Here is a 15,299-nt window from a genome sequence, read left to right as displayed (position 1 = left end):
TATAAACTATTTACTTAAACACAAGACTGGGCGTCTTCCCTTCAGTAGTCCTCTGTGTACAAGTCACTATGTTAATTAGCCTTGCAGATTAGACAGAAACCATTAAAATGCTCATATGGATATTTTCAATGAGTTTTAAGGGTTCTAAGAATAATGATCTTCCCTTCCATATTCATATTTTATAAATTATATTTTTAGAAAAGAGTTGTTTGGCAGAAAGCATCATATACTTTCTGGAAAAGGTAACATACTCTACATTTTTCTAAAGTGAGAAAAGACAGCATGATTCAAGTATAATTAAACCTTACTGAAATGTTACTAATTCAATATTTGAGAATTCATGTAGTGACATCAGGAAGAAAATTGACAGAAAGTCTTTCTGCCCTTCCCAAGTTTTCTATTACTTCCTATAAGAAGTTAAATAAACCTTTCTCCAAAAGGTCAGGGGAAGAGGATTTGGCATATGAAGTGAAGCTTCATAACTAAGTTGGACAAATTACACTAATCAGCTCCAAAAGTGTTCTCTTATCACAAAGAAAAAATGTGTGTCTTCCTCCTTTCTCTCCTTTTTCCTTCAGCTGGACTACAAAAGTTGGATTAAATGATCCCTAATGCATCTTACCTAAAAGTCTATATACCTGATGCCAGAGAGGAAAACATGGGAAAGACACTGTAATAAAAGATAATTGAGATTTTTATTCTAAAATAATAGAGTTAAAGCTTTTTAAGAGATCTTTAAATATATCTGTAAAGGTTATTTTTTTAAAAGAAGCCTTTGTTTAATATAGAAGGCTATATTTAAAAAAGAGACCAGATGAATTTCCACCATACCTGCTCTCCAAAACAAGAGCCATACACGTAACTTCTAAAAATGCTCTTCTTCTTCCATGGGAGGTTACCTAACTTTTTTTTGGCTCACAATTTTTCACCTGTCAGTTAGTGAACTAGGCCAAATACTGGACTGTACTGGTTTTTAACAGAGTCTTGAATTATAACATGGTTGCTTTGGGATACTAGAGCTAAATTTACATAACTTACTGTCATCTTTTAACACATTTTTGAACGGAGACATATTACGGCCACAGGCGTTAGTTTCTGCAAAAATCCCCTGGTCCATAATGTGTTAATAGAGCATTTAAGGCTATATGAAGATATACATTATAGCTCAATCTTCACAAGAGGAATGAAGTTGTTAACGTTCAGTATAATTTTTTAAATTCAAAAAGAAACACATAAATCTTTGGTAATAATCTAATTGTCTTTTTAAGTGAAATGACCTTTCACTGCATTATAAAACGGTGTCATTTAAGAACAAAATTACCAACCAAATAAATGCTGAATCTGTAGAATGTGAAAGCTAAGAACAAAAATTCTTACCAAACCAGGTTAATAGGATTAGTACTTATGAAACCAAGCCTCAGCATCACAAGCCTGTATATTAAACATAAAGCTGATGACTTTCAGGGGAAAAGCAACAACTCAGCTTTGACTATTTCTCCTAATTATATTACAGTGCTCCTAAATACAAACTTACTATCAACTTTTTCCCTGAGAAGAGTTAAATATTGGTTATAAAGTGTGTATTAGATAACAATAGCCAGGTTCCTATTCAAACTTGCCACATCTCAGGTTGATTACTTACATTATTAACCAAAGTATCCTCCATCTTTGCATTATTAGTAGCCACAGTGTTAGGCAGAGAGGAAGAAGGTGTAGTATAGTCTGTTACAGACTCCTGTGGAGTGGTAATAGAAAAAAATACGTTTTAAACTGAATTAAAGAGTCACTTTCTAATAACAGCCTAACAGTTGTAAATTTGTTTTGGAAGAAAGCAGGAGAGGAGAGCAGATCTTAAGACTCAAATCTTAAAGACCAAAAGTGGGATAAAACAAACATGGACCTACCACATTCCAACCACTGCTGGGGTCCTATACATTTAAAAAATATACTGTATAGTACTAGGAGGTTGTCAACAGTGTCAAATAGTTATTTCTATGGATTTCTAAAAGAACTCTGTGTGGTTCTTATACTCAATCTATAGCTTACTTTCAACTATTGATTTTTTATTTTCTTCAAAATAAAACATGGATAAATGAATGTCAAGGTCTTAGTTGTCACAATTAATTAGGTTTTAGGATAAACTCCTTGTTTATCATCATGAATCTCTTCTTTAAACATGGCAGAGTTAGGTCACACAAGCTTTTCACTTCTATGCACTGAGTTGTATGGCAATTAAAAAGAGAAAAATATTCAAGTAATATGAAAGATTCCATCTACCTTTCTTCTCCATGAATACATGTTCCAGAGTGAACACCAAATGGCAGATATAAATTTGCTACTCCCACAAGTATCAGTCCCCATAAAGTCACTCAATGTATCTTGCCTTAATGAGTATTTCTAAAGATATGCATCTTTCATTCAATGTAGTTCCTAAATGCAAGTCAACCATTCCTCTGGTGCTCAACCAAAGAAACATGATCTGTTCCAACCCTGAAAGAAAACTGGCTATACTGGAGTTACTAAAAGTTTATCTTTTAGTTTATCTTTCCTGACTTCAGAATCTCACTAGTGTGCAAGATAAGGAGGGGTCCACTGTAACTCCATTAACAAAATAAAAAGTAATATAGAGCAATTCTTTCAAAGTCTATAAACACGCTGAAAAGCATTCTAATCTTCGGTAAATATTTTTTCACTTTGAACTACTCAATAGTCCAGAATTAAGTTGCCATAGAAAAATAATTTACTGTAAGGAATTTCTTTAGATCACATATGCACACCATGAAATAAAATCTTCTCTGTAAGAAATAATAACCCTTATAAGCTATAGAATTATATGCCTCAAGAAAAAAAAAGAAGTATTTTGTTGCTGCTTTCCCCATTCATTTTAGACGTGGTTTGCATCAACTGAACTGGTAATCATTGCACATTGCTTACCTTCACGTTAGTGCCATATTCTGGGGATGATACTGAGATCATTGTTCCTATTTCAGTAGACATTTCTGAAACTGCTTTGGTTTCCTTTGTTGCCACAGGATCTGTACTTCTGACTGTAGCAGGGCTTGATTTCTCTTGTCCTTCCGGCTCCACCTGTTGGGCATCTTTTACTTTTCTATTTTTTAATGAACGTTCCTTTCCAATAGGACCAGGTTTATGTTCTTTGTTTTCTACTGGACTCAAATCTGGAAGCTAAATTCAATGTTTATGACAAAAACACATCATGATCAAAGACATTCATTGAAAACTAATCCAATTTTGAAACTTATTTATTCTCCTTAAGTGTTAGTGGCTTTCATACAATTTTATCTGGAACATGAACTATATTTACCTTCTGGGCTTTGATAGGGCCTGCCCGTGGCTGCTTCTGCCGTTGTTCTTTAGGTTCAGATATTTTGTCAGTAGTTTTTTCCGAAAGCACAGGAACAATTTCATTTTCACCCCCGTTTGAAGCTGGAGCACCAAACTGAATTGTGTCAATTCCAATTTCAACTCCACTTTCTTGACTATTCTTTGTTCCCTAGTAAGAGAACATTTAAAAACTTGCTTCAGATGTGAGAGAGTGGCATGGACATGTATACACTACCAAATGTAAAACAGCTAGCTAGTAGTGGGAAGCAGCCACATAGCACAGGGAGATCAGCTCTGTGCTTTGTTACCATCTAGAGGGGTGGGATAGGGAGGGTGGGAGGGAGACGCAAGCGGGAGAAGGTATGGGGATATATGTTTATGTATAGCTGATTCACTCTGTTATACAGCAGAAACTAACACACCATTGTAAAGCAATTATACTCCAATAAAGATATTAAAAAAAAACCCTCTGGTTTTATAATGATAAAAACTTTATAAAAAATACTTGCTTCAAAGCAGAGTTCAAATTTGACTGAATGATTTATGTAATAGCACACATTTTAAAAGTACAATAGAAGGTCTGAAGCAATCTACATCCAGCTGAGATTAACTGACCTTGGTTTATGTTTTAGGAAAACACTCCCTTAACCCTACTGATCTGTATTAGAAAACAACGGATAAAATAAAAACTAGGACAAGACTTAAGTTTTAAAGTCCTGGCTTTAAGTGCCCTGGGTTGAAGGGCAAATCATAGCTTCAAGTTAAAACAAATGTAAAACATCATTTAAAACAAATGTAAAACAAATACAGAAAGGCATCACCAGCAAGAGATAAAGGAATGAATTAATGGAGGAGCAGAAAAAAGATAGGAATTCCAGCGTCACCCACTTCTGCTTTGAAAATAAAATGAATTAATATACATGAAAGTACTTCGTGATTGGTAATGGCATGCACACACATCAGAAATTCATTCATCAATTAAACTGCTAATTTATGTAATACCTTCTTTGTGGTAGGCGCTGATCCAGGCAGACACTACCAATCTAACTTGCATTATAATGGATGAAGAAAATAAACAACTAAAAAGTTAGATAAGGGATATGCAAAAATTAAAATATGGTTAAACCACTTAGAAAAAGGCCATAGGAGGTTATACTGAAACTGAATCTAAACTATAGGATTACTGGAAGGTGTTTCTGGCAGAGCAAACATCTAGTGTAAAGGTCAGGAATTAAAAAAAAAAAACAAAAAAAAAACTAGTGAGGCTGTAACACAGCAGGTATTAGGAACAGTGGCAGAAGATGGACAAGCAGAAGGTTAGATGACATGGGGTTTTGTAAGCCTGAGGATGTTTATAACAATGTCCCCTAGTGGACATTCAAAACCACAGATAGTACTCAACAGTACACATACTGTGTTTTTTTCCCTATACATACATACTGATGATAAAGTTTAATTTACAAATTAAGCACAGTAAGAGAACATCCAAATTGCCAGTCACACTATTTTTGTGCTTTGGGGCCACTATTAAGTTACATAAGGGTTATGTGAACACAAGCACAGCAAAACGACCAACTTGATAACCAAGATGGCTACTAAATGACTAATGGGTGGGTGGGAACACTGGATTTCATGACGCTATTATTCAGAAGGGTGTACACAATTTAAAACTTATGAACTGTTTTTTCCTGTAATTTTCCATTTAATATTTTCAGGCTGTGGTTGACTGCAGTTAACTGAAACCACAAAAACTGTACTTAACCTTTTTATGGAAGAACAAACAAAAAGACAAAACTAGGGACAAAGTTAAACTTCAGGCCTTGGTCTTATAATCAAATCACTATTTCATATCATTTTTGCTACCCCTGAATTAAGTGTGTCAATTACTGTGTAAGGTTATTGTTATACTTATCAGTATAACAATGTCAACAGCAGGAATAAGGCATGTCATCCAGATCTATTTTTAATATCTGAACATTCACTTTGAACTACAGACAAAGAGTACTGATATAACTTAGAATAAACATCTCTGTTTTAGTCAATGTTGAAATTTTCTAGTCAGTTCAATATAAATGTACAATTAATCTTAGAAGAGAGAATGGTGCAGTACTTAATAACTGAAAGCTATTGATTTTATGTACAAAACAATTAAGAACTTATAAATAGTTAAATGAATAGGAAAATAGTTAATATAGTTAATGGGACTAGTTAAAATAGTTAATGGGACTTAGAGAACATTAGACAATATTATATTCTTTGAAACAAAAAATGTCTATAAAATATAGATAAGACAAGGAGAGATGATAAAATCATTCTATCCAGAAAATATAAAGAACATAAAGAGGATGAAGAAAAATATTCATGAGAAAAATGAGATACCAACAAAATATCCTGGTGCTCCAAGAGGCTGAAGAAGAATGTAAGCATCCTTCTAGTATTACCAACTTGTAGTGGAATGTCTACAACAAAAATCTTGCAGCTGAGAGATTATGGTCCCTGTACTTTAATGTCAACTTAAAAACCTGGACCAAACATTTTAATAAAATTATTAAACCAGTACACTCATCCAAAACAAAAGAAACTTTCTACTCCATCCTTCTGATTAGTAATGAAAAATCAACTTTCTGTACAAGAAATGTTCTAATTAATCATAATGTCAAAACAAATAGGCAGAGGAAAAATGATTAAACTGGGCATCTCAGATACAGAATCCAATGATTCTTAATTCTATTTTTACAAAGAGTTCTCTGTAGAACTTAAAAAAATCAAAACAGATGATGAGGCCTACTCCAGACCTAAGTCAGAAAGCTGAACTGGGGGTAGGGAACAACAGAAAGACTTCCCTGAAAGGAAAAAAGAAGAAAAACAAAATCTCTTAACTGTATCTTCCTTGACATTTCTCTGCTCCCCTTTTATGGCAAAACTACTCTAAGTTCTCTACAGTCAGCCTTGCCTCAGCATCCATGGGCTCCACCGCCCCTGGATTAAAAAAACCAAAAAAACACCCGAGAAAGTTCCAAAAAGTGAAACTTGAATTTGCTGCAAACCGGCAACTATTTACATAGCATTTACATCGTATTAGGTATTACAAGTAATCTAGAGATAAATATATGCAAATACCGTGCCATTTTATACAAGAGACTTGAGCATCATTGGACTCTGGTATCTGTGGGGGATCTTAGAACCAATCCCGCTGCGATACTGAGGGACGACTGTACTCATCTTTTCTCCCATTTTCTCTTAAATTCACACTAACCAGGCTTTTGCACCAAGTGCTCCACCAACATTTTTTTTGTCAAAGTCACCAGTGATCTCCACATTGTTAATGCCAACTGTCAATTCTCAGGGTCTGTCTTACTTGACTTTCCAGCAGCATTTGACACACTTGATTTATCCCTCTTTAAACTCATCTTTCACTTGGATTCCAGGACACTTTTCTCATCACTTAGCTTCTCCATCTCTCGCAACTCCCTGAGTTGGGACTCGGTTTTTGTTTCTCTTCTCTTTTTCTAACTACTTTTATAACTCATTCTCCCTTCGTGACCTCAACCAACGTCATCACTTAAGCACCATCTAATGACTTACAAATTTATGTAGTCAAACTAGACTATCTTCTCTGAACTACAAATTCTTTTTTTTTTTTTTGTGGTACGTGGGCCTCTCACTGCTGTGGCCTCTCCCGCCGCAGAGCACAGGCTCCGGACGCGCAGGCCCAGCGGCCATGGCCCACGGGCCCAGCCGCTCCGTGGCATGTGGGATCCTCCCAGACCGGGGCACGAACCAGTGTCCCCCGCATCGGCAGGCGGACTCCCAACCACTGTGCCACCAGGGAAGCCCTACAAATTCTTATATTCAACTACCTACTTGACATTTCCACTTAGATGTGTAATCAACATCTTAAATCTAACAAGTTCAAAACTGAATTCCCTGATCTTCTTCCCCAATGATGACTCATTTTACAGCTTCCCAATCTCAACTGATGGGAACTCTATCCCTTTTGTTGCTCAAGTCAAAAGCATTGGAGATAACTGACTCCCTTTTCTCACATACCACATTTAATTCATCAGTAAATTGATGAGTTCTATCTTCAAATACCCAGAAACCAACCATTTCTGATCACTTTTAATGTCACTTTCCTGGTTTAAGCTATCATCATTTGATTATTGCAAAAGCATCTTACCATCTATTCTTTGCTCCCACAGACTGTTCTTAACAGACTACTTAGAATAGTCTTTTAAAAAGTCAGATGCTGTCACTCTTTTTCTCAAAACTATCTACTGTCTTCCTACCATGCCCGAAGTCCCTACCAGATCCTCCACCTATCTTTCTAACCTCATCTGTTCTCTTTTCATCCCTTACTTCAATCCAGCCATATGGACCTCTTCAAACACACCAGGCATGCTCCTGTGTTAGGGTTTTGTATTTACTATTCTCTGAACCAGGAATTCACTTTTCCTCAGACAACTGAATAGCATGCTCTCTTACCTCCTTCAAGTCTTTAATTCAAGTGTCACCTAAGTAGCTTTTTCTGGCCACCCTATTTTAAGCTGTCTCCACACCACCTGGGAAATTCCTTATACACCTTCCTTGCTTTTGCTTTTCTCCTCAGCACTGATCACCATTTAACATTCTATGTGTTATTTATTGTTGGTTCTCCCCAACTACAATGGAAGCCCCACGAGCACAGGGTTTTTATTCTGTTTTCACATCGCCACCCACTTTTCCTAAGGCCACAGGTTAGGACAGTGCCTGACACCATCACAAATGCTCAATAAATGTTTGTTCAATGAATGAAGAATTGCTGGCCTAAAGAGTCAATTACCAATACTGCGTGTTTGAGAAATTACGTTAGAACAACTTCCCAGAAACTCTGCTTCTAGGTAACTATACTGATTATTCAAACGTGCATATCATTAAAAACATAGAACAGTCCAGAAAATAGTAATTGCACTTATACTCTCTGTGTCACAAAGCTAGAACTTTTAAAATGTCAACCTTAATACGTCTAAAGGTGAGAAGCAGCTTATTAACTGTTTCAGTAGCATTAACATCACTTGGAAACTTATAAGAAATGTACTCAGGCCTTAGCCCAGAACTAATGAATCAGAAACTCTGGGCATGGGTCCCAGCAATCTACTTTAATAAGCTCTCCAGGTGATTCTGATGCATGCCAAAGTTTGAGAAACTGTTTTAAGGAAACTCTGCCACACTAACCCCACAAAATCCATTATTAAGTCTGTTCCTACCTCTGATGAAGTAGCTGATCCAAATGATGTTAGGGGCTTATTCCATGCACTGACTGAAGGTGGCTGTGGTGGACTAATGGGACCTACTGAGAAGGAGAAGCCACAGGAAATATGACCATTAAAATTTAGAGGCTAATAATCTTTAATCCATTTAACCCTTTCTTTTAATGGTAGCTAGATAATAAAACAATGACTTTTCACATGGTATATAATACTTAAAGAGATTCTTGCATACCAAAATAAATATAATCTCCTCTAAAACATTGTACCATTGTTTTATCAACACACAGTTGTGTCCATAAAATATGGCTGTTAAAAATATAACACACTTGTCTTAGAAACAAAGGTGTTAAGAAAGGAAGCTAAGAAAAGATTACTGTTACTGCTTCCTACTGAGGAAAAAGAAATGCCTAGGAAAAAACATACTGAGTATATAAATAAAATTGAAAACCCCCAATTCCCATGCCATTTCCCACCCCTCACTTCCTGTTGCACACTTACATTTCTTAGAGATGTCATTCAACACAGCTGGTGGGGCCACCTTGTTATCCCATAATTCAGTTGTAAGAGTGCCATGTGACTGTGGGGTCTGGATGGGTTTTCCTGTGGTTACATAATCTGTGCCATTAGGTGTCTGAGCTGAAGGTAGTCTAATTGAAGGAGGTGGCTGTTTTGAAGACTGTGTTGTAGTCTGTAGTGGACTCTGGACTGGTTTGTGAGTCTGTCCCTGAGTCTGGGCTGGGGCAGTAGGGGCTGGGACTGAGACTTGGACTAGGGCAGGGGTTGGGGCTGGGGCTGGGATTGAGGCAGGGACAGTCGGGGCTGAGGTGGGGGCAGCTGGGGCTGAGGTGGCTGGAGGTGGAGCTGAAGCTGGTGATAGAGCTGAAGCAAGGATAGGAATTGAGGCTGAGGCAAGGATGGGGACAGAGGCTGGGGTGGAAGTGGAGGCAAGGATTGGGGTTGGAGCTGGAGCTGGAGAAGAGGCTGTGGCTGTAGTTGAGGTGGAGGTTGGAACTGGAGCTGAGGCTGAGGCTAAGGTTGGGAGTGGAGCTGAGGTGGAGGTAAAGACTGGGACTGCAGATGGGGCTGGAACTGGAGCCGAGAGCGATGCTAAAACTGGAGCTGGGGTTGAGGCTGGAACTGGAGCTGAGGTTGTGGCTGGACCTGGAGCTGAGGCTGAACCTGGACCTGGAGCTGAGGCTAGAGCCAAAGCTGGAAGCTGTGCTTGCTGGGTTCCCGTAGCCTGTTTTTTGGCAAATCTTGGCGGGAGCTTAGAAGTCTGACTTCTTCCTTTTTCATTTGCATTCTTTTTATTCCAGACCTTAAAAAATTTGCAGGAATCATTTGTGTCAGTAACACAGCTGAAAGTAATAGTTCATAAATAGACATTCCAACAAAGCTATCTACTGCTAATTTAGCTCCTTTACTTTACAAAATAGCTACTTGATAGAATAAAAACATCAAGGTTGCCAATGAGATTTTAAATTACAAGATGCTATAGGGGAAAAAAGACAAATATGTATTATATATTCTTGATATACAGGTCCACAATCTCTTTTCCACTATTCTGAAGTTAAAGAAATTAAGGAAATTCGCACTAAATTCATTTGGCAGCAAAATCTGACCCCACCTGACAAAAAATTACTGACTTCACTCAACTCATGTTTGCCACAGAAGCATTAATCCTGGGAGTGTTGCTAGGTATTATGCTATATAAAATACGCACTAATGTATCTTCCTAAACAATAATAACAAATAAATGACTTCTGAAAATATCTAGTCCCAAGAATTATATTCAATTAAACTCAATATTACCAACCACATAGGATTTTTACAGTGTTTCCTGCTTTTAAGCCTCTCACCTGTTAGGGTTCTTTATCGCTATGACCTATGTACTCTATTTATTTTTATCCTCTGTCAGCATTTAGTAAAATGGGTGTTGGGTTGATCTAAAGGAAATAATGTATCATGATTCATACTATGTATTTCAAAGAACTAATTTAGATTACAACAGAAACTTGTATAGGTCAAGAATCTGCAAGTTATTAGAGATCATGGCAGCTGTATTCATTAAGTTTCCAAGATGATTTAAAATTAACCCTAACTCTGCAATGAAGTATGATGGGGCAAATAAGATATATTTTGAAATAAAGTAAAGATGGTCTTCTCTAAGGCAAATGGTGAGCTAGTGATTACATTCTACTTAAAATTTACCTCGTTCTGGTTAAAAAGTTTAAAGTTGTGAAAAATCAGGTCATTCTCAAAACTTGAATAATAACTGCAGCCCTGACCTTATAGGTGGATAGAAACCTTGACCATTTCCTAGTATATTTTGGGCAACCATCTAAATAACTAGTAACAAATTGAAACGCTATACCTGAATGATTTGTTCTTCTTTCTTTCGGCGTTCTTCATCCTGTAAACGTTTCTGTTGTTTTTTGGATACAACTTCAGTAAAACCATCATCATTCAAATTTGACTGGGGGTCTTCAACTACTGTTACTTCAGGATGGTCATCAATTATAACAACACCTACAGATATACAAAAAGATTTAAAATGATATTTTTTTGCAACTGAAGAGATAAATAGAAATGTTTAGTCCAGTAGTGATTAAAAAATAAAAGATATGGCAAAGATCTAGTTCTCATAACTCATAGTATATAACTCATTTCTCACACCATAAAATGGCCATTTAGCAGCAAAATTTGAAAAGATTTCATAGATATATGAAAAAATTTCATAAACAGGTTAAAAATAAAAGTCCTGAGACTATCTACTTTGAATGATATATTATACATCCTTTTTTCTTAAGCAATATAGTGGTAATGCCTTGTTTTTTAAAAGAAAAATCAAGGGCTTCCCTGGTGGCACAGTGGTTAAGAATCTGCCTGCCAATGCAGGGAACACAGGTTCGAGACCTGGTTCGGGAAGATCCCACATGCCGTGGAGCAACAAGCCTGTGCTCCACAACTACTGAGCCTGCGCTCTACAGCCTGTGAGCCACAGCTACTGAAGTCTGGGCGCCTAGAGCCCGTGCTCCGCAACAAGAGAAACCACCGCAGTGGGAAGCCCACGCACCACAACAGAGTAGCCCCCGCTCTCCGTAACTAGAGAAAGCCCGCGTGCAGCAACGAAGACCCAACGCAGCCAAAAATAAATAAATTTATAAAAAAAGAAAAATCAAAATTGTCTTATCGTAGTCAAATCACTTAACCTCTACCTCTCCCAGCCTCAAGATGTGTGCTGTGCTGTAAAGATCTACATAGTACTTTATCTCATTTGCATCTAACCATTCTATGAGGTGGGTATTACTATTGTTTCCCCTTTTCAAAGGATGTAATAAGCTCTGAGAGGCTGATGTGCTAACAATGCGGTGTTGAACAACTAAGCTGGTCTTATGATTCTTAATGCCTCTAGTTTACGTAGACTATTGTCTATAATGTGGAGCTGTTAAAAACATGAAACACATGTTAAAGTTCCATGTGAATGTAAAGTGGCATAGATGTACATACATCATAATAACCCAGTGGAAGAATAATTCAAGATATACTTTCAACTCATTCTCTAACAATTATTCTGGCTATCTTGTTAAATTATTCTATATTCCAGTGAGTATAAGAAATCTAGATCCATTAACTAATACTTAGGAGAAAAATAAAAATAGTCCAGGTGATGTGATTTTGGGTTGTAGGCATAATGTTTGCAAAATAAATATAAGAAAAGGGTGAGGCAATTCAAATAAATTATTTTAATTTTGCAAATATAAATATATAATATGTTCTGATTGGGAAACACATAATAAAAATAGATACTTGCTTGGGAATGATACATATACAATTCAGAATGGTGATAACTTGCAGGGCCTGGCAAGAGAATATGACCATGGAGTGGATCATAGGGAATCTACTGGCAAACAGTTCCTTTTAAATAGCTAAAAATTTGCATTTACAGAAACACTGACAGGGAAACAAAAAATAAATACTAAGACTGGCTTTCACTCTTTATAAACCTATTACTGTTACTGTTTTTCTAATAAAAGTTTAATTTCAAAGGAAAAAGCCAATTGATTCTGATTTATCTATGACGCTTCTACTTGTGTTCTAAATCCTTTAAGAAATTAACTGTGTATAACACAACACTGTAAAGCAATTATACTCCAATAAAGATGTCAAAAGAAAAAAAAAGAAATTAACTGTGTAAAATGGAGCATATGCTCATCTCAATGCAAGGTTTTAGTCCAACATTTCTAAGGATGTCATGCACTCCAGTATTTCAGACTTGTGAAGAGACCTCTTCATAATTCTAAATTTATCTCGGTTTTTCACTTAAACTAAAAAGTGTGTGTGTTTAAAGCTCATCTTCATAGTCATGCCATCACTCATTATTATTTTTTTTTTTGCGGTACGCGGGCCTCTCACTTGTGGCCTCTCCCGCTGCGGGGCACAGGCTCTGGACGTGCAGGCTCAGCAGCCATGGCTCACGGGCCTAGCCGCTCCGCGGCATGTGGGATCCTCCCGGACCAGGGCACGAACCCGTGTCCCCTGCATCGGCAGGCGGACTCCCAACCACTGCGCCACCAGGGAAGTCCCATCACTCATTATTTTAATTTTCTTGCCTAAGAGCTCCGTTAGAAACCTTTTGAATAGTTCACTCAATTACATGAAGCATTTATGGACATGTAAACAATACTTTGTTCTCAACACCCTGTTCTTGCCTGCTGCTTTGCAACGTTTTGGGCTAACAGGACATTATTAGGAAGACCATTTTTAGGAAATTATAGAACATTTTTAGGAAAAGAACCTAAAGATGACTCTTAAAATTAACTTCAACAAGTTAAAACTAATAGCTCAATTTCCATTATCAATTCAGAAATAACTGACTTCTTACCTTTTTATATTGTGTTAATCCAATAATATAATACTTTGCAAAATTTCTACTCCAGAAGTTGTTTGGAAAAAGAGAGACTAGTAAACAAATATTTGAGAAATCTGCCATATTCTGTGGACTTTTGTAATCTTCACTTATCATTTTCCAAATGTAGTGTTTAGATGGATGTTAATCTCTTCTCATGGACCACAATAAGATTAGCATCCAAGCTCCCTATGGATTTACTTTAATCGCTCTCTCTAAATCAGAACTTTCCAACTTTAGCAGTATTAACATTTTGAGCTAGCTGTCCTGTGCACGGTAGGATGTTTAGCAGCATTCCTGGCCTATACCCACTAAGATGTCAGCAGCATCCGGCCACCAGTTTTGACACCAAAATATCTCCAGAGATTGCCAAATGCAGAACCATTCCTGTTAAGAACCACAGTTCTAAAAATTCTTAAAACGCACAATTAAGATAAGTTTATTTCTTTCCCACGTGAATCCTAAAATGGTAGTCTAGAATTAGCTCTCAAAAGTTTGCGTGCATCGGAATCACCTGGAGAACTTGTTAAAACACAGATTGCTTCACACTCCAAGAGTTTCTAATCCAGCAGGTCTGGGGTAGGGCCCAAGATTCTGTATTTTTCACAAATTTCCAGGTGATGTTGATGGTCTGAGGACCACGCTTTGAGAACCGCTGGTCTAGAAATAATAATGCCAAAGTCCTGAGCCCAAATCAAATTTAGTATGTATAAATAAGTATTAACTAGATGAAAGAAAACTCTCATCTACATCTCTAATACTGATATAACAAAAGTACCTAACCCAAGTTTCCCATTACTACTATCTGGTCTTAACTTAGTAAATCTCTCAATCTTATTCAGTATTTCCAGCTTAAGTCTCATCTGAATGAATGGCAAATAGCACATTTTTACATGTATCAATGTAAGTGTCTACTCAAGGAATCTCCTTGTTAACTTCTTCATCAAATATTTCCTTCTTGCTGTGTTATCCTTCATATTTGATATCCTATCACTCTATGGCTTTCTGAAAGCATTTATCCACAGCAACACTACCTCCCATCCTATTATTTATTCTCTATTTATCGTATCTTAGATGCCAATTTTATCAAGGTCATAACTCACTGAGGTTAATATTTCTTTCCTTTCAGACACAGAATATGTACAGCTATAACTAAGCATCTTCACATTTGGTTTTCTGTGCTTCCCCACACCTGTTTAGCAAGGTAGGGTGGTTAATTTCCTCCTTTTTTTTTTTTTTTTAAAAGAAGAACAGTGAAACTCTGTGGATTATCTTTAACAAGAATTTTATCAAGCACTCAAGCCTATGCTAAAAGCTGGTGTTATTTCAGTTAAAGCTATATCAGTTGGTGATTCATAACCAGTCTCTATCTCTACCTTGAAGTCCAACTCTTTCTTTTTTGATGACTTCTTTATTTACAGTATCTATTTAAATGTAACAAATAGATAAACAGATAGATACATAAAAGGGACCTGAGACGCACTTGCATAGTTGTTGAGATCAAACTGTGATAGTGCATCCACTTTCTCTTTGGGTTTTTTAGGGCCTGGTTTGGGCTCTTCTCTTTTTTTCCCAGTAGACTCTTTGGAGTTCTTTTGTCCTGTACCATTAGGGGCTCCTTCCTGGTGGTGTGCAGAGCTGCCATTGACAGGATCAGCACCAGCTGTGCCTGCCGACTGGTCATCAAATGGCCTACAAAATAATAATTTGAGATTTTATTACTACCTCTACATATCCGAACAAAAGAAAAATGCTCTTAGTGGCAGTTTCTAAAGTTCAATCTAAGAAGAAATAAC

The 15,299-nt window shown here is 36.8% G+C and overlaps 1 protein-coding gene across 19 annotated transcripts in view; it reads right to left on the bottom strand.

The window, feature by feature from the left end:
* Positions 1–15,299, bottom strand: part of PRRC2C (proline rich coiled-coil 2C) — a 98,909-nt gene that overhangs the window by 21,625 nt on the left and 61,985 nt on the right. For 15 of the 19 annotated variants that reach the window (XM_032621778.1, XM_032621876.1, XM_032621808.1 and 12 more), the window contains exons 17-23: positions 14,987–15,195; positions 10,969–11,123; positions 9,093–9,912; positions 8,592–8,677; positions 3,326–3,514; positions 2,935–3,186; positions 1,643–1,735 (exon numbers count right to left, since the gene is read on the bottom strand). In XM_032621778.1, the coding sequence (XP_032477669.1) occupies positions 1,643–1,735; positions 2,935–3,186; positions 3,326–3,514; positions 8,592–8,677; positions 9,093–9,912; positions 10,969–11,123; positions 14,987–15,195 (1,804 nt within the window). The remainder of the gene's footprint in view (positions 1–1,642; positions 1,736–2,934; positions 3,187–3,325; positions 3,515–8,591; positions 8,678–9,092; positions 9,913–10,968; positions 11,124–14,986; positions 15,196–15,299) is intronic. The other 4 variants (XM_032621773.1, XM_032621894.1, XM_032621829.1 and 1 more) reach the window with 2 other exon arrangements.

The sequence above is a fragment of the Phocoena sinus genome, chromosome 1, assembly GCF_008692025.1.
Source record: "Phocoena sinus isolate mPhoSin1 chromosome 1, mPhoSin1.pri, whole genome shotgun sequence".
Lineage (NCBI taxonomy): Eukaryota > Metazoa > Chordata > Mammalia > Artiodactyla > Phocoenidae > Phocoena > Phocoena sinus.
Note: the sequence above shows the minus strand (reverse complement) of the source record. Positions and strands in the feature narration are given on the sequence as shown.